The 27027-nt window shown below is 41.0% G+C and overlaps 1 protein-coding gene and 1 long non-coding RNA gene across 2 annotated transcripts in view; one reads left to right on the top strand and one right to left on the bottom strand.

Annotated features, from left to right (window-relative positions):
• LOC130527577 (protein sidekick-1-like) overlaps positions 1 to 27027 on the top strand; it is a 122407-nt gene that overhangs the window by 65380 nt on the left and 30000 nt on the right. The window contains 11 exon segments of the mRNA XM_057036199.1: positions 5996 to 6022; positions 10099 to 10201; positions 12338 to 12513; positions 14576 to 14659; positions 16351 to 16545; positions 17486 to 17602; positions 17737 to 17904; positions 19005 to 19107; positions 19226 to 19399; positions 21793 to 21929; positions 22981 to 23128. Coding sequence (XP_056892179.1) covers positions 5996 to 6022; positions 10099 to 10201; positions 12338 to 12513; positions 14576 to 14659; positions 16351 to 16545; positions 17486 to 17602; positions 17737 to 17904; positions 19005 to 19107; positions 19226 to 19399; positions 21793 to 21929; positions 22981 to 23128 — 1432 coding nt within the window.
• Positions 4432 to 4941, bottom strand: LOC130527578 (uncharacterized). Its single transcript, XR_008951077.1, has 2 exons — positions 4704 to 4941; positions 4432 to 4624 (listed from the first exon to the last, which is right to left on the bottom strand). It is a non-coding gene; the product is annotated as an uncharacterized LOC130527578 (long non-coding RNA).

A 27027-nucleotide genomic window follows, 5' to 3' on the forward strand; every position in this document is an offset into this window, starting at 1 on the left:
GTGTACACACACACACACACAGTGGACATATTGTGACTTACAGACAGACAGACGATGGCCATTACTGAGCCGTTTTGTGCAGTTCCAGGCGGAACAGCTGCAGCCAGATCTCTCTGATCTATCACTATTCTAATGAATCTGTTATAGCCAGGCTGAACCAATCAATCTCTGTGCCGTTTAATCAATTAAGTCATTAATCAGACACGGGGCCTAACTGTTCTTGTCTACATGAGTGATTGCTTAACATATACGCGTGGACGTAAAGACATAAGCACAAGCGCTGATACACTCGTGCTTTTGTTCACTCAGTCAGTCCGGTCAGCAATGATTGTCATTTTGAGACCTGCTTCTCTTGCAAACATGAATCGAAGGACGATGATTTAGATAGCAAGAATGGTCAGAGTTCGAGTTAGTCATTTGATTTGTTTTGCTATTTAATGGTTCTTAATTGGCTTCGCTAAGTTTTCATCCACCTCACTGTAACCACCCCCCCCCCCAAGCCACCAAATAATGACGCTGCCCTCAGAAGCTGTGAAACACACCTACAGGAGCTGCTGGGGCAGCGAGGAAGACTGACGCAGGAGGGGTGATTTCACGTCAGACGCGTGAAGCCTGGGCACCACTTGACCAACGTGTCAGTATTTGCTGTCTTTGGGTGTGAATGGGCTCCTCTGTCAGAAGTTATTCAGAGGGGTCACCTTTGGGTCTAGTGAATTTTGATTGAACTTTTGCACTGCTTGACATTATGTGGACTAGTGGCTTGGAAACACATTTTATTTGTTTCTAAAACGGGGCAAAAATGTCACATTGATTGATGGAGCCAGCATTTGAATCTGTTTTAAAACTGTATTATAGTTTTCTTCATCTCTCCAAGTGAATTGTAGTATAAATCATCTACAATAATAAATACACCAATGTAGACCAATTCAATTGATGGATATTTCTGCACGATTGTGATATGCATTATTTGAATGTGAAGCCATGGTGATATTGAGCATTGAGTTCTGATCTTTATGCAACTTCTTGATTCCTCCATATTTTCGAGTAGTAAAATAGCAAAAATAATTTTCATTCTCTGCCAGTATTTTATAATGAAAAAGATAATTTTAGTTTTCCAAAGAGAATTCCTATGACATTCTTCACTTTTTTATTCGCCGCTGTCTGAGCGAGCGTCTTAAGTACATGCCAAGACATGTTGCCCTCCATTGATCTGTCACCCCCCTCTGGGCCTCGTCCCTCCACTCTCCGTAATGCAGTAAATGAACAGACTGCCTCTGCAGCTACAAAAGGTGCAGCCGACACTTAGCTGGATTACTGTTCTCTTTTAAAGGAGGTACTTAAAATTCAGCGTCCGCTCATATAGAAGCCTTGTTTACTTATGCCGAGAGTCTCTCAGACACCATGAGTCTTTGGGACACAGAGAAGTGATGGTCAGGAGCCAGAGAAATAAAGGCTGACAATGACAGAGAAGTGCGATATAAGGGAGTACCCTGCAGCATTCTGGATGAAGACAAAAACAGTGGAAACAACCTGATTTAGTAATGATGCACCTCCTTTATCTTGTCTTTTGTGGCCTCGTCTACATCTGGTTCTTTACCCTGAGGTGGTGAGCATGAAGGTGCATCACATCTCTCTTTTGAAGCCACGAATTCCCCTTGTCCTCCCCAGGTTTTCATTCATCATACTATCTGACTGGCCTTGTATCAGAGAACAGGACTTTTCATGTTTTGATCTAAGCTATCAGAGAAATGAAATTCCACTCTCATTTTAGGCTCCCCGCATGAATGAAACATCTACTTTATTTCAGTTTCATTTTAAATGTGACCTACCTGTTTACATTTTCTGCATATTTTCATTACTCTTAGTCTATGAATCAATGTAACATTCAACGTATGGCATATTGTTTAATATATATGCATAGATCTGAGCCAAATGGATCAAAAATCTGAAAAGCTAGAAGGAGAATAAAATATATAAGAAACCAGCAAGAAATAATGAAGGGAGGAAGAAATGGCTCCTGGGGAACATCACAATCTGGTGACATTTGGGATTCTGTACAGGAATGATTGACAGCAACTTTACCTGTATGTGAATGGGAGACAAGGCTGTGTGTGTGTGTGGCGGCGGGGGGGTGATTGACACAGTAAATTGGAAAGGTCAACAAGTGCAAGTGTTAGGTTCAGACAGACTGCAGAAAAATGGAAGCGTCCCATAGTCCACATTTTATGAGGAAATCTGACCAGTCTGACTTTAGCTGGAGCATCCGTAGAACATCTCCCAACATTGGATGTAAATTACATTTTTTTTTTTAAATTGTAGCTTAGTTTATAAGCAAGACTGACTCTAAAATGTAAAGATTGGAGTCATAGAGACTATGAAATAACCTGGCTCCATCAGGAATCGCCCAGAGGTCTGAGGTCAAAACTGAAGTCACCTTATTATTTTACTGGGCAAATGTGTGTGTGTGTGTGTGTGTGTGTGTGCATGCGTATGTGTGCATGCCTGTGTGTGTGAGAGAGAGTGTGAGTGTGTCTGAGCAGGAAGACAGAAGTAGAGAGTAAGATTGACAGAGTAAATTGGAACGGTGAGGCGTTTTGAGGTTGAACTCTGGTTTTAAAACAGTGGAGAGAGAAGGAAAAGCCAGTAACGTGTTGCTATAAATGGTAATCTCTGGCTTGGGGAAATGTGGAAGTGGATGCAGATGTGAGAGGATAGAGAGAACAAAGGTAGGCGAGAAGGGAAGAGGTGTCCAGTGTGGATGAAAGACAAAAGGATAGCTTAATGTGGTGGACCTTCCCATTTTGTTGCACAAGGATTTTGTTTTGGTTGTGATTCATGCATGTTTTGGGGGGGTTGTAGCTAATAGGTGACCCAAAGGTCCTCAAAAGTTCACACTTTTACACTGAAAATGACACACTCAGCCCACTCTTATAGGTGAACTGTCATCTTGGAGGAATGCTGTACAAATCATTCTTTGTATTATTGTGGATACACACGCGCGCGTGCTCTCATTCTGTTGCAGGCAGATGCAGAGGGCATGGTGACCTGCTTGTAGGTCCCTCATGCAGCTGAAAACACGATAGCGAATTCATGAATATAAATCCTACTCTAGGTTGAGACATGTGGGGACACTTATATTCTCACTACAGTTCATAGCACATCACATTAATGAGGTTGTCACTTAGACTCCTTTTTTATAGAGGGCTAAAGGTCAGGTCAGGAAAACATCATACTCAGCTTCATCTTTACCATAAAATTAACAGTGTAACATAAGCATGTTTTAAAATAATCTGGTAAGCAGGGAGGTCAAGCTGTGCTTGTTGGATTTACCTCTGTGAATATCAGTGGATTTATGCTTTTGTAAACACACACACACACTCACATGTGGGCTCTTCGTTGTCCCCTGATGTCCCCTTTGTTTTTTGTCCCCATTTGAAAGTGAAGATGACTCAGTGTGACATGTCATTTGAATACACACATGGAACTGTACAACCCCCAGACAAAAGACGTGTGTGTTTGTGTGTGTGTGCGCGCACGTGTGTGTTTCAGGATGTGCATCGGTGAGAATTTGTGTATATGTGCTGACCCCCTTTTTAGACTACGCTTAATTGCAGACATCCACTTAACTGGAGCATCGTGTGTGCTGTAAAGTGTTCCAGGCACCTTTTTCTTCTTATTTTAAAAAATGAAACTATTAAGTATTTTATGACTGATGCTGAAATTATACCCTTCCATTGAGGCCACTCAATGGAGAAGAAATTACTTTTAAACCAAAAAGCTTGATTTCATTGCACTGAAATTCAGGCAGCGTTATAATATAGCTGCTCTTTACCAGTGTTATCACCAAGAAATTGGTTTTACACCTACAGCACTGTAAATACACTAAAAATAAATAGATAATGTAATTTGAGACTGTTAATTTTTGTTGCAACAATCACTAAAAAAAAACAATGGGCCTCATTCACCAATATGTTCTTAAGAATCTTCTTAGATTCTTTCTTAAGTTGTTCTTAAGAATTTCCTTAAGAAAGCCCTACGTCAGATTCATCAATGCGCTCGTAAGCCTCAGAATTGTTCGCAGCTGTGTTCCTAGATTGATGATTGCCAGGTGAGTCTAATTAACATATGATTAGCATAAGTCACCGCCCACTAATGCCCATAAAAGGAACTGCAGCAGGGCCCTGTAGACAGAGCAAAAAGCAGCAAAATGCCCAAAGCTTTCCTCTCCACGCCTGATTTCTGACGCCGTGTTGAACAATCAAGAAAGGATGGCTAACACGCTTGATAAAATTGCCTCAACCCTGATGACTATAGTCAACACACTTAAAGAAATCAACGAGAATGTAAAAAAAATAAACGTGTAAAAGCTGTGCTCTGAAGCCGGTCTCTTATTTTTTCTTTTTCAAGTGAATCAAGACTGTTAGACTGAAATTGTGACAATAATGCATTTTATTCACAAACGGGCAATTAATCGCGCTCGAACGTGAACCGCGTGCCTGCAGTCTGGCCCCATCATTGCGTCAGGACGCACATCCTCACGGGGTTGTGGCTGAGGGGGAAGAGGGACACCACGCTTCATAGCGATGTTGTGCAGGACACAGCAGGCCATGATTATCCTACAGACCTGTAATGGTGAGGGAGAGTCATAAGTTAGATGAATAAACGTAATCTAAGAAGATTTTATAACAAAAATAAATAATTACCTTCTCCGGTTTGTACTGCAAGTTGCCACCTGCTGTGTCCAAACACATCCAGCGCCCCTTTAAAATGCCGATGGTGCGTTCAATGGTGGAGCGACTGCGCGCATGCATCTGATTGAATAAAATTTCCTGTGGAGTCTGAGGGTTGGTCAGTGGTGTCAACAACCAGGGAGCCAGGGCATATCCTCGATCCCCTCATAAAATAAATCAAGATAAAATCAAATAAAAAGACAGTTTTGGCATGGTTTCCAATTTGGTTGATTAATGTTAAGTCATTGGCACTTTTACGTAATTTCAAAATTCTCTGTAAATCACCAAAAATAGGGAATAAATAAATAAATATGACAGAATTATCATTGTAATATTGAATTTCATTGAACTGCACAAGAGAAGAAAACACAACCATGCCAACATGTCGGCACTGAAATGTGCGTAAGAGTACTCCTGAGTGTTCGTAGGATTTGCTCTTACCTACGCATAAATCCAGGATGAGAAGAAAATCATGAATGCCACAATCTTCGTAAAATATTCTTAAGTGGGATTTAAGAACAAATTTGTTCGTAAGAACGGTTCGTGAATGAGGCCCAATATTCTCTCATCAACTGCACTTGATACACAAGAATGGGTTTCCAAACCCAAGTGTCTCCACACTCAAAAACTCATTAAAGACCACCTGGAGTGTGAGAAAACAAACACTCAAAAATACCTAATAGGTGTTTGATGGAACCAAGATTGAACTTTGTGACTAAACTCTCAGAATCATGTTTGGAATAAACCAGCTTGCTCATCACCTGGTCAATACCATCTCTGCAAAGTAAGACAAAGTATTGTGTTGAGAGATGAATAATAAATTGGCATAGAATGCCAATGCTAGCATTTTGTCAGCCTTATGACAAATACAAAGAGAAAGGTGGGGGTGAGGGGGTGGAGGAGGAGAGGAAAAGAGTGAATTGGAGGGACATAATTTGGTAGCTGGCAGTTGATAGATGGGTTGCAAACAGCTCTTCTTTCTTTGGACTCCATGATAACATGCCATTACTCGCTCGCTCATCCATTTCCTCCATGGCTCTGTTTTTTCTTTGGGGGGGTTGTGTGGAAGCTTTCGTGGCATCAGCCCCAAAATGACTTACAGTGGCTGATTTATGAAAGCCTGTTATTTTTCCCCCTAAATGTGGCTCCTTTAATGCGGCTTGAAGCAGTGCTTGAAATCTAAATAACAATTCTGCTGTTTTCCTTCTCCCATCTCCCTTTTCCCCCCACTTTCTCTCATCTCTTACTTTTTGGCCGATGGACAGTTGGCAAGAAGAATCGTGGTTCAACAGGTAAAAAGAAAAATTGCATTCACATTTCCGTTGTCCTCTCGCTCCATCCAAGGCTTTGTTCTCCACCGTCCCTCCTGAAACAGACAGAAATTGCTGTGACTCTTTGCTCCTGCCAGTGACTTTGAGCACCTCAGCTAAATACTTTGCTGGAGGTCAGGCTGGCAGCAAGTGTAAGCTGTAAAAGATGTTCCATCTCTGCAGATTTACAGTCCACGGTCAGGATAGTCTCCAGACACGCACCTCTAACTTGAGCGACCATCTGCTGGAAGCCTAAACATGAATCCACATAGCAAATTGCGATTTATTCTAATAATAACTATTATACCTTTTGTGTTTTAATCTCTAATAAAAATTCTCTGAGAGCTCATCTGCACATTTCTTACAGACTATATATGCAAAACTGCAATGCTTGACCAAAGACAGAAGGAAAAGAGTGCTTGAGTGCTACTATTAGACCTGCTGACGAGATTTGATTGGATGGGGTTGAGTGCCAACCAGCTTCTGTCAAATAAAAAAATTGGCAACAGCCCTACCTGCTATAGGATATTGCCCAGAGAAATGTAAGCAGTGTAAGTGAGTTTGCTGGCAGTAGTTCTCCTGCTAGAGTGCGTTTAATCTGCACACCCCAGCACTGTGTCACTCCAGCCTCTGTCCCGCGCTGCATCGCATCTCTCAGGCTGTCGCAATCAAAGGGAACACCGAAAAACGGCGCATCACTCGTTATGACATGTAAATCATTTTTACTTTCCACTCCTCACTTTCTGACAGAGGCACTTGTGTCCGAATAGTGAAACTGTTAGTGCCCGCTCCCTCACTCCTGCAGTGATGAAGGAACATTTCCTCATTATGTCAGTGTGGGTTTTGTCAAGCGGGCCATAAATGCAACTAATACGATACTCAAAACTGATCAAATAAACATGGAGCACTCCCACATGCTCAATTTCTGCCCAGAGCGCCTCTCCATTACTCTGACATGTTTTCTTGTTTTCTCCTCGTTCCCCCTTTCTTTCAAAATTTCCCATTTCCCCCCCATCACTGGTGTGGCACGATGACAAAGATAGATAGAGGGGCTGGCAGCTGAAGGAATAGATGAATATTTAAAGTTGGGCATCTTTCACGTCCCTTTCCCTGCTTCCCATTGTCGATGTCTGCCCCCCTTTGGGGCTTGGATCTGCTACTTTTGGTGTGTTGTGACTTTAAATGTGTTTGTGTGCGCGTGTGTGGGTGTGCGTCTTGTGGTTTTATATTGGCATTCTAAGGCAAGTGTAGTCAGACGATGACACTTAGCTGTCAGCATGCAGCATTAATGAGCGCAGTGACACGCACAAACACTCACACCACTCACACACACACTCTCCAGAGAGATCGGCAAATGATTACCTTCGCCTCTCCATTTATATTTGTATATCTTCTAAAAAAGAAAGCTATAAAATATTTATAAACCCTTCCTTTTGAACCTCTTATTTCTCGTGACCTTCCCTTCTCTCCCTCTCCCCTCTTAGACTTCCTGTCTAAGTCTCACCGTTCCCCCTAATCCCTCCTTCAGCGTGTTGTGTTTGAGCCTCGGTGTGATATGCATTAGTCGGCTGTGAACCCTGCAGAAACTTATCTGACAACTCTATTAATACACACAGCTAATGCCACACTTTTGTGTTTGTGCGCGCATGTTTGAGTGTATGTGTTCAGCTCTTTGCCAGTCCTGCTCTCCAGGTCTCTGCAGAGATTTGTCTGAAGGGCTTAAAACACTCAGATCACCAGTTATGGGAAGATCATTTACACACACAGGTTGACTCAAAAACACAATCGGGAGTTTGAAGCGACTGGCAGATTTAATGGGAGTACAAGCTATAATCTGAAAGAATCCATTCGACAAGGGATTAAATTTTAATCTGTCGATAGAATAGCCTTTCATCCCCCTCCTCTCTCTCCCCCGGTTCACTCTATCTTTCTCTCTGCTGTCTGTGCCTCTTTACCTGCTATAAAGCCTAATCAGCCCATTTACTACTGCTGCTTTTCTCAGTCTTGATTGTTTAATTTTCATCTGAATTTCTCACATACCAACACTAATACTGAGTACAAGTCTCAGTCCACATGTCACCAAAAAGTGTTTTTGACATTGTGAATCTATTTTCAAAGATAGTTTATTTTTTGCAATCTGTAGTTCCTTTCTCATCCCTAAATTGTTCTGATGCTTTTTCTCCATTTCTGCAATTCCCTTCCTTTCCTAAGTCACCCCTGCTCTCACTTACTTTGCCACAAGATGTTCTTTATTTAGTGAATGAGGGATCCAAAAGAGTCAGATTAAACTTCTGGACTCTGTTGAGCTACAGGAAGTCCTTTAGCTGACAGAGTTGTGCACAAAATATCATTATATACGATATGATATCAACTCCTTTTGTTTTTTGATTTAAGAAAGATGTATTTAAAAATCCCTTCTTAAAGAATTAGAAAGAAGGCGGGACAGAAGAAGGGAGATGAACATGGGGGGAATAAGGTCTTTTCTTGAAAAAATGGATGTGAGAGTGACGGGGATCACACCACCATATGGTATTTTTCTCTCCCCTCTTTTCTACCATCATGTCTGTCACTTTAGGAAGAAGACCATCTGCACACTCAACACACTTCCTCCCTGCTTTTCAGCCACACTCAGTGCACACCCCTTAGAACCTCTTTCCTCCGAGCCCTTTTCTCTTTGCTCCATGTACTTTCTTGTCATACAAATGTTCCCGGTGTCCTCTATTCCCCTGACACACACTGCCAAAGTTAACAAGTTGGGTTCCCACCTCTACTACTTATTAGCAGCTGCACGACCCTGAGTGACCCCTCCTTCCCACACCAGTGTGCTGCTGTGCGTTTCAGTGCCTCTGCCTGTCCACCCTAGCTGCAGTTCTCTCCATCTTCCACCCACCTCTGCTGTCGTTCTACTGTACAAGATGGTGCTTTATGCTGAATAAAATTGAAGGCAAAATTGTTTGTGGCCTCCTCTATTTGTCTCGTGCAGAAATTGTGAAAGAGCGACAGAGATTATCATTTTTACGTCAGAATCTCTGTTTTAAGAGTCACTTTGTTGATGTTCTCAGATAATGACTCAACCCCCACCATGAGTTACAGCATCAGGGAGTCTAAATGTCAAGACAGTAATAGAGTGTATGTGCACGTGCCTGTGTGCCTGCCTGTGCCTCATCTGTACTCACATATCTTTCTCAATGTGACAGAAGGATATGACTTCTCAGCTCTTTGAGGTAAAAAAAGGAGCGAGATAGAGCAAGTGACAGGGGATAACAAAGAGCAGGGAGTTAATTACCACCTTTTCCTGCTTCCTCCCTTCAAAGGGGGATCAAAGCTTCTCCAGGCCTTCCCTGCCTTCCTTCCCAACCCCTCCTTTATTACGCTTGATCCTCGCCAACCCCCATCCCACCTATCCTGTTAATTTGTTGTCACTTCTCCTCCCTTATTGGGAATATCTGTATTCATCTCTCGTACTCTGCATCAATGACAGTTTATCAGGATGCACACATATGGTAAATCTTTTAAATGTCTTGCAAATCAAAGTCTTTCCTCCTAAGTAAGAAATGCAATCCCCAAACCAAGTCTGAAGCACACATTTAAAATGACATCTTCAAAAAAATGATGTGATAGATAGAACAAAAACAGCTGGTTAAATAGAGCTCTAGTGATGATCTAGTCAGTCTATAACACCATTACAGTCACATATACTCACATTCTTTCTCAAACACTCTCCTGTACAACAAGGTTTTGATCTGTCTGCAGTATAATAGAGCACATTAATTATGCCATTTTCAGGGCTACTTACAGTCTTATGCTGTTTTTACCAATATGTAGATACAAACCTTTTTTGTATTCACATGTGGTCAATAATAAAATATGATGAAAATAATTTCACCTTATTGATTTGCATATTTACATTTACAAATACTCAGGCCCTGGGTTTGGCCCTCTGTTTGGATGTTTGAAAGATGGGGTAATGGGATGATAGTTGTAGCTTTAACATGTGCCCTGTGGTTGAAAATAGTCAAAAATACCTTTACCTAAAATGATTTCTCTCTGTATCACAGATCCTGGGTCAGAGGTTCAAGCCCCAGTTATTGTTATTGGCCCTAAAGACACAACTGTGGTGGCAGGGAACCAGGCTACACTGGAGTGTGTTGCTAATGCCAGGTATGTTTATTTATTTATTTATTTATTCATGTATTATTCATTCAATTGTTCATTTATTCATCCACACGCGCGCTCCCAAACCCAGTTGCACACCAAGTTAAATTTTCATCTGGCATTAGCAGAGAGGCAAAAATCAACACACTTTTACACCATCTGCTGCCAAATACCTCACTTGTTCACACACAGAGTGGGTATACTGTAGTCTGGCTCAACAGAGCTTTGTTTGTTTCTTTCTTATTTTAAAACAGCAGAAAATTATGCTTCTGTTAGAAATCAGCAGAAATTCAACTAAATGCAGTTTTCCTACCCATTTAAATATACTGACTCACCTTCATCATTGAGAGCACACTTTCTTTCTTACATATTCACAAATATGTGAAAAAACGTATTCTGTACAACAGATTTACAGCACTCAGACACATCATTGTGACCGCTGATGGGTGAATAACAGGAATTATCTCTTCATCGTGCACCTGAGACATATTAGACAATCGTTGGATATTTTCACCTCAAAGTTCACATGTACGAAGCAGGAAAAATGAGCAAGTGTGAGGATTTAAGCGCGTTTAACAAGGGCCAAACTGTGACGGCTTCACGGCTGGGTCAGAGCACCTCTAAAAGTAGTCCAAGGATGGAACAGTCGTAAAACCGGCAGTAGAATCACGGGCGGCTCCAAGTTACTGATGCATGGTGGGGTGTAACATGAATCCATCTTTGAAAACAGGACTAATATATTCTGCAATGCAATCAACACCTGACCAAATAATCCACTCTACAGAGACCCTTTCTGGCACCAGGGACAAAGCAACTACTCCCCTCAGAGAGATAAATCAGCAACAAGGGAACAAATGAAAGCGAGAACATTTCTTAATTTAAGTTTTGGAAATCAAATGCTCTCAAATCTGATATCCAGCTCCATTATTCAATTAGTCAATTTGTTCCATCGCCACTAACAGTTTGCTTGATTTTAAGCAGTCTGTTGCCTTTGCCTTAGCATTAAATGATGGAAAATAAGCTTTTAGTCTTTAGGTAAATTGTGGATTCTTTTGTTGTAAAACAAGCTTTGTATTATTCTGGAGAGAAGCAGCTCACCCCCAACCTTGTCTTAAGAAAAGCAACTGCATATTTTACCACTGATATAGTTGCTGTTGAATTGCATATGAGGTTGCTTTAAAGACCTTGAAAATAATCAAAACCCTTTAGCACAAGTAGCTTGTCTTAAAACACTACTTTACATCCAAATAGCATATATTTCCTGGCAGGAAATAGGCTACAACTGCAGCCCTAAACTTTCACAAGCCTCCTGTGTTATCCTCTTTACTTGTTTTATTTGTTCCTCAGGAAATGGCAAGAATCCTCCCGTCCACCACCTCACATCAGTGACTACTCTTCTGCATTTTATAGTTTTTTATTTGTGTGCTTTTCTGATGCACAGTTTATATTCTATCAGCAGATTTTGTCACCCATCTCAAATTCGAAGCTCCGTCAGGGTCCTCAGGCTTCACGCAGGGACTTCAGTTTCCACACAATGGGGATATTGAGAAAGAACATGTTAATAAAATGTTGAAAATGTTGTGATGATCAGTGTGAAAAACATACTCCTAAACTGTCGGAGGTCCATGTTTTTCAATGACAAAAAGAGGTAGCTTCAGTCGAAGCTGCAGGAGTGCCACACAGTTTCCCACAGTTTTGTTATTTAAGTGTGAGAAAGATGTTTTTCTTCAGCATTTCTTATTTTATAGTTGCAATTTTTGCCCCAAATCTATTTTATGGTAACTCACTGCAACTTTGTAATATATCTGAGCCTTTTTTAGAGCCCATTTGAACTGGAAGTAAAATTAAAACATCCTTTTTATAGGTGTCCTTTTTAATAGAGTTTGGAGTTTGTTAATCCAAAATAATATGTTGCTTCACCCCCCCCCAACATTCAACATAAATGAAGCTCCATCAGTCTGAGTAGAGCTGACTGCTGTTTTATCAGAATGTCTTCATTCATTTCCTGCTTCATTGACACATAAACGAATGGCTTTAATTCATTATAATTGCCTTCTGTCACTCTTTTACACATTCCTCATTCAACTCCGCTGTTCACTCCCCCTCTTCTTGTTTCTTGTGTATCCTCGTCTGTCCTCTAAGACTCGTAGAGAGCCTTGTAGTGTCGTGGAAACGTGATGGGCGTCATCTCAACAGCGGGCGTCGCCTGATTATTCCAACTCCATCCTCCTCAGATACAGGCTTATATGTTTGTGAGGCATCACTTAGCAACAGTACTGTGAGACCTGCGGAGGCAAAGGCATACCTAACTGTTATTGGTAAGGGAAAAACACACACACACCCTCTTCATCTCTTACACACACTGCTTAATGTGTCTGAATGACTTTTAACCTTGTTGCTTTTGTGGCTTCAAGCGGTCTTTCCTTTGTTTTGTTTTTTCCCTCAATTTCTTTTAATTCTTTTCTCTGAAAAGTATCAGCAGGAGCAGCCCAACAGTACACACAAACTGCAGGACCGTTCAAGCCGAACGCATCGTCTACACTTATCAATAAACCGTCAATTGTGGTCACAAACAACAGTCACGCGTCCGTGTTTGCCCAGCATCCAAATTAGTTTTGTTCCCTGGAGTTACCAATGAGAGAAGACTAAAAGCCCTCCTTACAATTACTGTATATTTGTGAAAGGGACATAGATCCTGACAACCTGCACAGGAACAGAGAGGGTGACTGGCGAAGTGAAACTTTCCTGCAAACAGTCTGTTTTTGTCAAAGCTGTAATTGCACACAGGGAAAGCAAAGCGCCCTTCGCCTGGTCTTACATGACATACTGTATCTGGATATTTATACCCCAAAATCATTCACTCACATCTACTGCTAGTCCTTGACCCTCCTGTCTGGCCCTTTTTCTTCTTTTTTTAATCTTCCTTCATTAATCTAACAGTACCATTATAGCCTGTCTAGTAGGGACAAAGCCTGTGTATATTCATGTGTATCAGAGGAGAAGAGAAACATTGTGGATTCTCCTTCCGCAGACATCGATGCACTGAAAAGGATTCTGACACACTATATTGTGTCTTTTCACTGTGAGTAAAATGGAGCCTCAGAGGTATTCATTATGCAATTTGATTTTTTTTCCAGCCGAGGTCCACTAATCAGAATATGTATGACACCACATACCCATGTTGTATAGCACAGACAACTGCTGCAAACACCAGTACATCTGTTGTTGTTCTCTGTCTTTGTTGTGCAGGCAGACTGCAGGGAATCCACCAAAGCTCAAAGCTCTAAATCCAACAACCAAAACACTCAAAAATCTGTTCTCTTTTGCGTCTGGGTCGCACTCACCTAACTAAATGCATTCTTTGCACCTGTGTTATCAGAGCCACACTGCATGGCTCTTATTCATCTCTCCTTTTCCTTTTTTTATTTTGCTATATAGCTTCTGCTACCATTGTAGCAAAAAAGGATTGGAGATATATGCATTCTAAAGTTATCATGAAGTGCTGACACACCACTTTAATCAAACGTTTGCAATTTTATATTTGCTTTGTTACCTCATTCAACCTATCTATTCCGTCAAACAATGGTAGAAATTTGAATTGTGACACAGTAACCCCGGGTGTGATCTAATATTTTTAGTTAAACTTCCTCAGAATGACAGAAGACGATGTCTGTAATTAAAATATGAACTGAGAAATTTGGTATAAATCTTTTCTTTTTCACATAAATTAATAAAAGCATAGAAGTCATTTTTCCTGTTAAAACTGCACTTTTTCTGAGATGCTACTCTAAAATTTTAATTAGTCACTCTATCTCTTTTCTCTCTCTCTCTCGGCTGCCTTTGTCACTGCTGCTCACGAAATATTAACAAACAGTCTTGAAATGGAGGATATATATATGGAGTATGGAGGATATATATATATATATATATATATATATAGCTGAGGGAAGCCTTGCCTTGGAGCTGCTACCAGCATTTAGAGCGGCACTGGAAAAATGTGTGGAGAGAATTGTTATTGGCAGGGAAACAAAGTCATTTAAAAGGGTATTGTTTCCCTTGGGACCTCAGAGTGTGTTTTTCAATGACTTTGTGTGGAAGTAATTTTCGCAGGCATATACACAGATTTCCTTCGGCCAGAGCCAAAAGTAGGGCTCCTTATATTTCTGTGGTGATATGTTATTAAAGAATGAATACATGAGTGTGCAGCCTACAGTTCTTCCTTTTTTAAAAGATGTTTAATTTTTGAGCAACTTCTTAAAGCTTGTGTTTGCTGATCAGCAGTACTTCAGCTGTTTGCCTCAAAGACATTTCTGTTTTCTGTTCATTGATGCAGTGTGTAGTGTTTATTTAATGGTTTGAGACCAGCTGTTTTTGTTACAGAACCACCTACTCTCAGCGTTCAGCCTCAGAGGGAGATCTTTGCCGAGCTTGACAGAAATGTGGACATCCCTTGCCTGGCCACAGGTACATAAGACATCGGTGTTAATAGTGCGTCTTTTATTTACACGACAGCTTTGGAATCAGCAGGTTAGAACACATGCAGAAGTAGCTTGGGAGAGGATTAGGGTTTAGAACAGATTTAGGAGTCTGATATGATCTATCATTAACATAAAGTCTTAAAAGATGTATGTGAAAAGACCCGTACGATAGCAAACAGAATAAATGATGGCATGAATAATCATCTCCTTGTCAACTCTATTCCCCCACGTTTCAATTCAGTTTTATTTTGGACTCAATAATAAAAAATGTCCTCTGTAGACATTTAACAGAAGAGCCGAACTCATAGCAACCTCGCAGACATCTGAATGAAAGGACTTGGTTAGATGGACAAAGCTATCATGAGCAGCAATACTGAGATAATGAAGACTGTACATGTAAGTTTGCAAGAGATGGTCGATCTGAGTGTGGCTGTGGTAATTTGAGAGCACCATCTAGTCTGAATCACTGTTGAATACGGAAATGCCAGTATAGAATGTCAGTAGTGCGTGTGGAAGGTAGGAGCAGCCAATCAGATCAGGTGTTCATAATAAAGTGAACAAAAAATATATCCGATAGCCCCTGCCAAATGTTTTTTCCCACTACAATGGGGAGAGCACGCACTCCGTGCACCACAGCAGGATCTCACAGTCCACAGCAGGGTGAGGTGACGGTGGTTATTGTGAGTGTATTGGTTCATAGGAGCTATCTGAGGTAAAGCTGCATAATGAGAGTCTGTCTTCAATCAAATATTCAGCACGTCTATACAGCGTAGGTAACACAATCAGCCCAAAACTCATTCAAAGGAAAAAGAAACTAGACACTGGGAAAAAGAAGACTAAGGTTTATTCAGTCTCGGGTAAAAGCACATTAGTCAGTCCTCCCTGGGAACCACCGCAAATCACTCGACCGACTCGGGTCAAGAAGCAAGGTTAAGTTAAGGTTGAATAAGGGGAAGAAATAACAAGCCTAGCACTGCAATCACAAAGAAAGATGAGAGGATGGAAGGGAAAGACAGCTTAAAAAGGGATGTTAAGGAGCCCGACACAGGTGGAATCAGGACAGAAGGGAAGACAAGTGTGCACAAAACAGGAGGAAACACAAGAGCTGAAACTAATGAAGTAAACATAAGTTTCTAATACAAACATACATCTACCCAAAATAAACTAAGAACAAAAAATGGATCCTGACAATAAAGAGCTTAGAATTATCACAGGGATCAAAGGAAAGAGAGGCACTAAATAACAAGACTCTTCACATGTGTGAAAGTCTGATACCAACAGATTGAAATACACACACACACACATATGAGTGCAGTGGATTGTAACAGTAATTATGTGAGCCATCTGTTTATCATTTCTGTGAGGTCCTTCAGACAGGTGGGACCTAACGCTATAAATATGCTCTCTAACTTTTATTCAGGGTGTTTTTGGCCTCTTTTACCACCCGCACACATCCAACCATGCCATCTAATCAATATATAATTAGCAGCCATTATGCTCACATGCATATTTATAGAGAAGGGTGTATAACACAGACAGATTGGTGGGATGTGTGTGGGCTACTTCAGCGCTGTTCTGAACAGTTGGCTCAGAGGTAAGGGTTATCCAGGGTTTTATTAAAGGGACTGATTTCTTTTCATCCCCATGTTCACCTTTCTTTTTCTTGAAAACGTGTAGGTGTGCCACAGCCCAAGGTAGAGTGGTTTAAAGATGCTGTGTCGCTTTCCAAACTCGCTAACCCTCGCTACAAGGTTGCTGCAGCAACTGGGTTGACAGTTCGCAGGGTTCAGCCAGGAGATGGAGGAATATTCCAGTGTCTCGCTCGCAGCACCGCTGGAGAAACACATGCATATACACAGCTCTTTGTTACTGGTGAGTTTGACACTTTGATTTTTCTGTTCTTTTAGGACTGTGAATATGACAGAAACCTTCATATTGTGTCCAAATTATTTTATCATTCGCTGATATAATTGGAATGCATCTAAAATGTAAATCATTTTTGCTGCCATTAAGCAGATGAAGGGTATTTCAGTATCTTCTCCCCAGAAAACCTTCATTCTCCCCTTCTGGGATCACAAGATCCTCCAGAAGGAGGAGTGAGCTATTAAATCCCCTCCGTGCATTCTCGGCATCCTGGGGTTTCCCCCTTGAATGTCCCCATAACACCTCCAAAGGGAGGTTTGTGGTATCCTAAGCAAAGGCGGCAGCCACCTCGGCTAACTCCTTTCCATACAAAGGAGCAGAACTCTGCTTCACACTCCCTCTGGATGTTTGAGAGCATTTCCTCTCTCTGAATCTATGAGGTAAACTCCTCATTTTGCTGTCTGAACTCAGGACTCTTGTGGCACCCCAGGTTTTTACAGGCATGCAGATACTTGAAATGGTTGTGAACTTTTATCTGGTTAGTGCATATAAGATAGATGTAGCTGTAGGAACAGTGCTCTACAAATGCCTAGTAATCACTCACACACCACTTTAAGTCCCATATTCCGACAGAGGTTACAGTCAATTTAACGCGCTGCATCGGCCTGATGAGGTGCTTCAAATGCAGAAGTGTGCACATTATATTGCGCAATTATATTTGTTTCACCAGAGCTGCAATCACTTTCCATGCTGTTTAAAGCCCCCACGGAATGACAACATCAACACTGTGTAAATTTATGCATGCTCACTCACCATTAGGTAATGAGTAAATGTGCTGTGGATTAAATATTGTGATTAGCTCACCATGATCAAAGATCACATCTTTGCATTAGCTTTGGCCAAAAGCCAGTTTTTGTCTTTTGCCACTCAGTCGCTCGCTGTGTTCCAGGTGCGGCTCCCACATTTACACACCCCCCATCTGACCAAACAGTAACCGATGGCAATACAGCTTTGTTTACTTGCCAGACGAGTGGATCACCCAAACCCGCCATCACCTGGAGGAAAGGTAACCACACTGTCTGAAACTTCACTGCAACCAAACACACACAAACAAACTGACGAGATGTGATTAAAAACTGTTTACAGCTTAATTGCTTTCTTCACCTCAGGGTTATTTTCCTTAATGTTGTATCTTCGTAGGATTGCAGGTCTTAGCTAGCGGCGCCGTCCAGGTTCCAAGGTTCACGCTGCTGCAGTCAGGTGGTTTACAGATCCAGCCAATCAGCTTCCAGGATTCAGGAGCGTACATGTGCATCGCCTTCAATTCAGAGGGATCAATCAATGCTACTGCCACCCTGACTATCATGAGTAAGATATTAGTAAGATATTATTAATGGAGTTGATTGGTGGAATACTGATGGAACCATGGAGACGCATCACAGTAATGGCCACTGAATATGTTGAATTTGGGCAACTAGAATGCAATAATTTGATGCTTAAAAATGATCAACTGCTGATCTGGTCACCAAACATACAATCAAGGACAAAACCTGAGTGGAACAAGACAACTCCATGTTTTTAAGAAGCCTTGGTTACATGAATTTTGTTATACACTGCTCTAAAAAATTAGAGGAACACTTATAGTATAGCAACCTATCAGTCAAACTTCTGGGATATTGATCTGGTCAGTTAAGTAGCAGAGAGGGTTGTTAATCAGTTTCTGCTGCTTTGTTGTTAATGAAATCAACAACAGGGGCATCAGAGAGGCAACAATGAGACGGCCCCCAAAACAGGAATGGCTTTCCAGGTTGAGGCCACTGATGCTTTTTTGTGCCCTGTGCTCACTGCCCGGCACTGTAGAGCTCGATTGGCATTTGCCATAGACCACCAGAATTGGCAACTACACCACTGGCGCCCTGTGCTCTTCACCGATGACAGCAGGTTCACCCTGAGCACATGTGACAGACGTGAAAGGGTCTGGAGATGCCGTGGAGAACATTATGAGAATCATTTTGAGTTGCTACAATGACATTTTGGCAATATGGACCAGTCTGCTGCATCATTTTTTCACTTTCATTTTTGGGGTGTCTTTGATTTCCCCCCTCTATAGGTTGATCATTTTCATTTCTATCAAATTATGTGGCATCATTTTGTTACTAATACATCACCTACTTTTTATCAGGAAAGATATTCAAGATCATTTTTCCCCCCGTTTAGATCTGATGTGTTTTCGAAGTGTTCTTTTTCTTTTTGAGAAGTATATAATGTTAAGATATTGGAATTGCTATGATTAGAACTCATACTACAGAGGCTGGTGTGTATTTGTTTGTGGATGTGTTTGTTTGCTGTTTAGTTTTAACGCTTGTCACTTAAAACTTTAGTGTGTGAAAATTCCCCTCTGTGTCATTTTTCTTCTTCCCTTTTTCAATGTTTATTTTTCTTCTGCTTTTATGTTGAATATTTGACAGGACGCACAGTCATTTCTGTGCCTCCAGTGGACCAGCGGGTCATCAAAGGAACCACTGCTACTCTGAACTGCAATGCCACACATGACCCCAGGGTCATCATCAGGTAGCCAGCCATTTCTCTCTGTGCATACATACATACTGTGTTTTTGTTGTTGTTGTCTTTGCAGGAATCCAGTCAGTGTCTTTAGATATATAAAGTATGGATTGCACCACTTTTACAGCTTTAGGTGGGATCGTGGTGGTAAGCCCCTCCTCCCCACTAGTGGAGGCCGCATCTCCGTGCGTCAGAGTTCCCTGACTATTGGCCAGACATGGTCCGGAGATATCGGAGATTACACCTGTACTGTGACATCAGCAGCTGGCAATGATTCTCGCACCGCACGCCTTGAAGTTATGTGAGTCTCCTAAAACAATTTCTTTGTTGTTATTTATTTTCTTAATATCATAAGTATTTTCCTGTTCTGTTTATCACACTAAATGGGAATGATCAGGAGCGAGAAATATACTATAAAACACTTTAAGCACATTTAAATGCAAAACAGGACTTATTTTCCTGCTGATTTAGCACAATAATTACAAGAAATTGGCAGAGCTGTACAATCATTAGCAAAGTCACTAAAGTTGCCTGTTTGCCTCACATCTGTGTGGGTTTTTCCTCAAGTTTCCTCCCACAGACTGAAAACATGAACAGTAGCTTGAGTGGATGCTCTGAATTGCCTATCTGTGTGTGTGTGTGTGTATATCCTGTGATGGACTAATGACCTCCTTCCCAGTGACTGCTGGGAAACGCTTCAGCACCCTTTGACCCTGATTACAAAAATGTGACAGTTAGGAGTCAGTGGATGGATGGAGGATATTACAATATTCAGATAACACATTCAGGAGACGACCTACCTCTCACATTCATCCTCTCAGGTTGTTAGAATATCAAGAACCTAGAAAGTACTGTTTTTCTCAACAGCTTTCTAAGCAAATTGATGCTTATTTCCAACACTTAAAGGACATGCAAACACACAGAGTACCGTAGTTAAATTAGTATCATCGTATCCAGTTTGTACCCAAATGAGACCCAGACTAACACTGAGTCCGTTCTAGCTGCGAGGACACAGCACATGAATAAATCAATAAAATGCACATACTGTATAATACATTAACATAAGTGCAGGGTAGGAGAGTGATAGAACATAAGTCCAAAGCTCTTGAATTATACAACAATAAGAGGTTACACATGTCAAAGTCAGCAGAAGGAGGCAGGTCTGTGTTTATGGCTGAGCAAAAACACATAGAGAACAGCGAGGATCTCTCTCAACATGTGTGTATGCGCATGCACTGGCACATGTGGGAGTGCTCGCTCACACATATGACTGACATTCTCGTTAGCTCAGTTTCAATGGGTCACGGAGGCTAACAGACGCTGGCGGCTGAGGAGACAGACTAATTACCAGCAGGTTATTAGTTCATCTCCCACAAGATCCATCCATGTGTTTGTGCAAGTGTGTCAGAGTGTGTGTTAGGTAAAAGTAGTTGCTCTAATGTTCTAGGATCATCCATTAATTAATAGGATAGTGGCAACTTGGGAGGAAAAACCCATAATTCTCATCTTTCCTTGCACCTCCTCTGCTTCTGTTTGGCAGTGGATAACTCCCTCTGACTGTAATGTTACTGTTGTTTTATTGCTCTCTCTCTCTCTCACTCTCTCATGCTGACTTCATGCCCAGTTGAAAAATGTGTAACAAAGAAAATTCTATTTTATGCAATTAACTAATCAGATAACAAGATGTATAGAAAATTGAGATGGATTAAAAGCCGTTACCCACTTTGGTCCGTATTATAAGGTGACACATTTCCCCTCATTTTCATATTAATATTATTCATCTATGCAAACTCGCAAGAATTTTGCTGCCAAAGAAGCTGTTCCGATGCGTTTCATAACATAATTAATGAAAGTGTGCCGTTTAAGTGCCAGGATTTGAATCATCCATCACGTCTTGTGTGTCAATATGTACAGTACATTCAGACCCGTTATCTCCGCTAACACCTGTAGCCTTAACACTCTGTGGGACCCAAATATGCTTTACTTTCTTCCTCCTAATGAAGCCAAATGTTTTAATGATACTTTTAAATGGGTACAATCAAATCTCTTGGCACTCCTAATTGTTTTCGTGAATACATTGCTCTTGCTTTTTAAATTAGTAGCCATAAATAAAGATGCTATTTTTACCTCAGCCCAAAATGTGGTGAAGCATATTAACCAGATTCCATAGAGGGAAAAATCCCACAAAACAAATATGGAAACCAGAGCCAGTTTCAGAAGAAAACTCCCTCTGGAACTGGAATCCAGCCTGGTTGCAGAGCCAACACTATCTCATATCACAGCTCTAATTAAAAAAAAAAAAAAATATATATATATATATATATATATATATACTGTATATATAAGGGGAAAAAAGGAAACCATTTTTCTTTTTAATGAACAGTCTTGGCACCTTGTCACAAACACGTTGTGAAACATACGGTATATGGCCTCAAACTTCCCCTGTTTTACAGTGGTATGAACTGGACTTTTTAGTCAGAGTCTGACCATGATCTTTTTTTAATTAAATGTATTTCTAAATAGTTGATGCTGCTCTTATCTGAAGCTTCGATGAACTGACGGTACCATGAGTGTTGGCGCTCAGAGAAAGTAGATTTATTGTTAGCAATACACTCAAAAGGCATGAATAAATCCACATACTTGTGGTTTGATATGTTGATGTGGAGTCCTTTCCTTTTTTTGTTCTGTCTGTAGTGAGCTGCCACACTCCCCTCGCTCCCTGACTGCCCAGCTCAATGACTCGGACTCACGCTCTGTCTTACTCTCCTGGCTCCGCCCCTTCGATGGGAACTCGCCACTTTTGCACTATGTACTGGAGCTCTCAGAAAACAGTATGTATTACCTTTTTTTGCATGTCAGGACATACTTTATTGTCCTCCAGTGGTGAACAGCTGTTCATTTGCTGTCTACCAGCCACTCACTCCAATTTAAAAAAGCTGACATATGGACAATGCTGCGGAATTGAACGCCCTCGTTCCTGATAAATAAAGTCTGATTTTCAGCCCTTCCTTATCATCGCTCATTCTCTTGCTCACTTTCCTGCTCCTCTTCTACACCACAGATGTTTAAACAGCAGGCTGGCTCTTTGCAAAATGAGGAATAAGGGAAATGCGAGGGGGAAAGGAGCATAATGACAGGAGAAAGAAAAGGGACAGTTGTGCAGCAGCGTCTGCACCTGCTGGACATCCAGAGGATGGATTGGAGCAATATTGCATTTAACGTGAGACTGTTAACGCGTGAAAACCACGGTTTGATTGATGGACAAATCCTTTACTTTCATATTTCAGATATTGCCTCCATGGGTAATGGGAATTTTACAGGTTTTAGGTTGATGAGGTTTTTTTTGGTAAATTATTAAAAATGAATTTGTGATGGGTGATATTTGTGCATACAGTAATTACCAGCTACATACATATGGGTTACGTGCTTGAGTTAGTGAAAATTATCTCAAGGGAATAACCACTAGAATGTATTTTCATCCCACGATGAGGCTGTAATAGACTCACAGACTCATTTTGGATGCAACACACACCATCGTTTCATCATACTGATCAGCTGTGCGGTTGGTGCGATCATTATTTGTGCATCTGTCTGTGGAATTTTGAAGAAAATGATTGAAAGGACTTGACAGCAACCTGGCAACAGTAGCCAAAGCATCTTTGTTTTTTTTCTATAAATGCTCATCTTTTCCCCAAACTTTCTTTAATGGTAGTTTTTTCTTTATAAGCTTTCCACTCCCTGTCTGCCTTTCCTCCTACTTCACTTATCTATTCCCTCCCTACCTTTTGATTCATGATTCCCAGGTACTCCCACATTTCTCTTTGTTCTGTATTAGCCTCGGTGAAACATTATCGGTGTCTAATCTTGGTATCTTTTGTCTAGACTCTCCATGGAAGGTTTCCCTCTCTGAGGTCGATCCTGCTGTGACAGAGATATCCGTGGGTGGGCTCACGCCTGCCAAGACTTATCAGTTCAGACTTTGTGCAGTCAATCAAGTGGGCAGGGGTCAGTACAGTGGTGAGACTCAGCGGTAAGTGAACAGTATCTACATTTAAAGTCCCCTTTGGTCATGGCAATGCAATTGTGAGTGTGTGCTCATGCCTTATATAAATGTGCCAGATTGGTGGCATGCACAAATACAGGTGGGAGCACCAGCATGTGCACACAAACATGATGAAAGTCATGTTAGTCTCTTTCTTCTTCTTCTGCATGCACAGGATGGCAAAAAGGGACACTTTTTGCCATTCTTGTTCCCTTTCTTCTTCCATTGAATGCATTGAGTTTTTTGTTTGTTTGTTTGTTTGTGGTGTGCCCAGTTCTGTAGTTCTCCAAAACTGGCTGCCAGGCATGTTTGGAGAATAGATTGGTTTGATTTTCATAATATGAAGGACTGGCAGGAAGACAACTCATCACTGGTCAGTGTATCAGAACAGATGGATACATCTCCTCTTTATTGTTTGTCTCATAAATGACCAACCACATTTTGCTTTTCATCTGCTGGAGGTTTGCCTGGGTGACACGCACAAACAAAGCAGCCTCAGATGCAAAAGCACATATTGTAGTCGACACAAACAAAAACAAAGCATGGAAGTATATCCAGCAAAAGCTTGACAGTTTGTTTGTGTTTAATTCCACGGTATAGCTGCATTGGCTGATATTCGACACAGTCAGACTTCAAATTAATATTTTTTTTCTTCTTAGCATTAATTCAATATTTTTCATCAGCATCATTATCATGTTTTTCAGTTTCATGCTAATTCTTAAACAATGAAGGCAGGAGACTGATGAGAGTAATGGTTATCTACACATCCTTAATGAATGGAATCAAAGGTGAAATGCTGTAATTCTATCAAGAGCCTCTCATTGTCTCTCAGCCCCTAAAAGAACACAGTTGTTTAAAACAACATATACATAATTACCATTTAGATATCATGAGACCAGGAAAAGGTTTATGAATACATGTTTTAATCTCCCCTCATCACCAGATGATGATGTTGAAATTATTCATCGTATTATTGTGTCAGAACCAAAAACCCAGAAGAGTGTGGCTGTGGGCTCCATCAAATGAACTCTGTGTTTGAACTTTAAGGGCAACGGAGTTCCACGTTGCTCGTACCCTGTGTGTCAGTCATTACGTCTACATGCACGGCTTAATCTAGATATGCTCAAACGGTTTCGGTCCTTGTCCCGGTTTACATGCAGCAAAGCCGATCGAGTGAGTGACGGTAAGATGTCCCCCATCTCAACTCTGGGTGGCGTCTTCTCAGCAGGTTAATGCAGTCCCCTTTTTAGTTGACATGTTACGTCATAATAAACAACTGAAGTCAGGTCGGCAATTCGAATGGGAATATCGCTCAGCATTGTTATCTTGTAGGTAATGTCATAAGATGCACGCTGTGTGGCTTTCTTGCATGTATTTGTTGTGTTGTCATATGCCAGAGTGGAGGTTGTGGAGCATGTACACATAAGTTATCTCATTTAACTGATCTGGAGAAAGTCGATTTTCAATTGCCTTATCCTGGTGTCTTAGTCAGAGGACTGATATTAGTTAGACTAACGCCTTTACATGCACTTCAGTTCTCCAGTTATAGGCGGATTAATCTGATTTTATGTTTTAAAAAAGCAGCAAGACTTCAGCTACTTACACTTTTTTACTACTTACACTCCTGATTCCCTCTCTGTGGGAAAAACAACAGTTTAGGAATCAAGTCTTTGCTGTTTGGGAAAGTACTTTTATTTCCAGACTGAAAACAACAAGCTGGAGAAGTGCTCTGAGTCTTCCTTTACTACTGGGAGCCAGTCCATGCAACCTTGAAAAGTAACTGATCTAATTTTAAATTGCCACTAAAAATATATATTTTATTTTATTTTATTGGCATTCACTCCCCATCATAACTCATAAATGAGGATTTATTCTCAAAGTTGTAGTAGTAAGATGTTATTTTATGAGGACAAAATTTAGTAGACAGAAAAAGAAATATTTTCTTAAATTAGTTACTTACTTTTCTGCATAATAACGTATTGTATGTGCGTTTGTACAGTATATCTCCAACTACAGTATGTAATGTTTTCATTGTGAGAATGTGTAGAAAATTCCTGTACTGTATTTTCCCAAGGGTATTTTTAAGTGTGTCTTTTATTTGTGCAACTTTGAGCCCCGGGCGAAACTGCACGACACAGTGTCAAAAGAGAGTTGTTTGTTTGTTTGTTTAGCTGCTTTTGTATTCCTCTCTTTTTTCTCTGTCTGTTCTCCTCTGCTGTGTTCTATACACACAGAATCTAGGTTTTTTATCATTCTGTTCAATTAGAGGCAGATTTATCCTCCTGGTGAAAGCAGTAAGCTAAAGAGTGTCCATGTATATGGATTTATGTAAAAAGCTACTGGGCTTTAAACTGTAAATGACACAGATAAAAACTTTCATTAATTCCCACAGCAGCAGCAGTCACACTCTTCAAAACATTTGTGTTTTTGTGGAAAAATTCTGAATTATCCTTAAAAAGTGTGCTGGGCAGCTGTTAGATAGTTAAAGCATGGTTTATATGTTAAGATACTGTACAACTGTGTGTATGCAGTTGTGAACCTTTAGGGGTGATTTGAAGTGCATGTGTGTGTGCGTGAGGCTGCCTCGAGGCGCGTGTCCTTAATCTTTGGTGCATAGCTGAAGTCTTCATGCTGAACCCAGTGTATGAAACATTCACTTGTAAAGTGGTTTGAAGGGAATACGGCAGTTCCCACAGTTGTGAGGTCAATCAGTTCATTTAAGTGAGTGCATCTTTCATGTTTGTGCCGCACCAGTTATGTATATGAATATAGAGCTAACGTACATCATCAGTTTCAGAGAGTAGTGGTGTTGCAAAGATGAGAATTTTACACTATATGGTCTATTTCCAGGCAGCTACACAAATGGCCTTTTTATTTACATGCACATGGGCCCATTTGTGTGTGTCTGTGTATGTCTGTATGCGTCTATGCGTGCATGTGCACCAGGTGCTGTCTGACGGTGCCTAAACTAATGAAAGCACAGCTGTAAAACCACTGGCCTGTGCCATATCTCTCCCTTCATAAGTGTCTGACTAACAGCATTCACTTTATAGTAACACATATGGATGCACACGCATCTCCATTCGCGGTGTATACGCCGCTAGATGCACGCTCAGAGAGCCGTATATGACTAATAGATCAATGGCTTGTAGGGAAACATGGAAGGAAATATTGGGCACAGAGAGGAATGGAAGGGGGGTTAAAAACCCCAACATAATCCATGGAAGGGAAAAGAGCATTGGGGTAACTGTGTCTTAAGCTGAAACAAATTTGTTTGTGTGTGTGTGCGTGTGTGTGTGAACACCACATATGGCTCTGATTATGTTAGCTGAGCTGCTTACAGTGGAGTCAAAAGCTGACCAGCTCAGCTTGTGCCTTTCACCAAGCATGACAGGACTGAGAGCATTAATCACGGGTGGGGCTGTGAGGGGAGGGTAGGAAACATCATCAAGGAGAGGAGGAGGCAAGGAGGTGAGGAAGAGAGAGAACAATTAAATAATTGAGGCCAAAGGACCTGATGGATAAAAAGTGAAAGAGGAGATAGGAGGAGAGAAGAGGCAAAAGGGTCAAGATGGCAAAATAAAAGAGAGTAAGAGAAAAGGACAGAAAGAGAGCGTAATCCGAGTGTCTGACATGGAATTAATAGCCGTGCACTGAACATTGTCACCCGGTGAGATCTAACTATTTTCTGATGTGACCTTCTCACACTTGTCTACTGGGGCCATCAAGGTAGGCTGGAATTTAAATAGACTAAGATTGAACAAAGTGCCGAAAGGTTGTCCTAAATAAAACACACCATTTCAACTTGACAAGCTTTTTACTTTTGTTACATTAAATTACCAGCGTCAGAGGAATCGTTCTTTAAAGCAATAATCTGGCACAACTGG

Source organism: Takifugu flavidus, chromosome 6, assembly GCF_003711565.1.
Source record: "Takifugu flavidus isolate HTHZ2018 chromosome 6, ASM371156v2, whole genome shotgun sequence".
Lineage (NCBI taxonomy): Eukaryota > Metazoa > Chordata > Actinopteri > Tetraodontiformes > Tetraodontidae > Takifugu > Takifugu flavidus.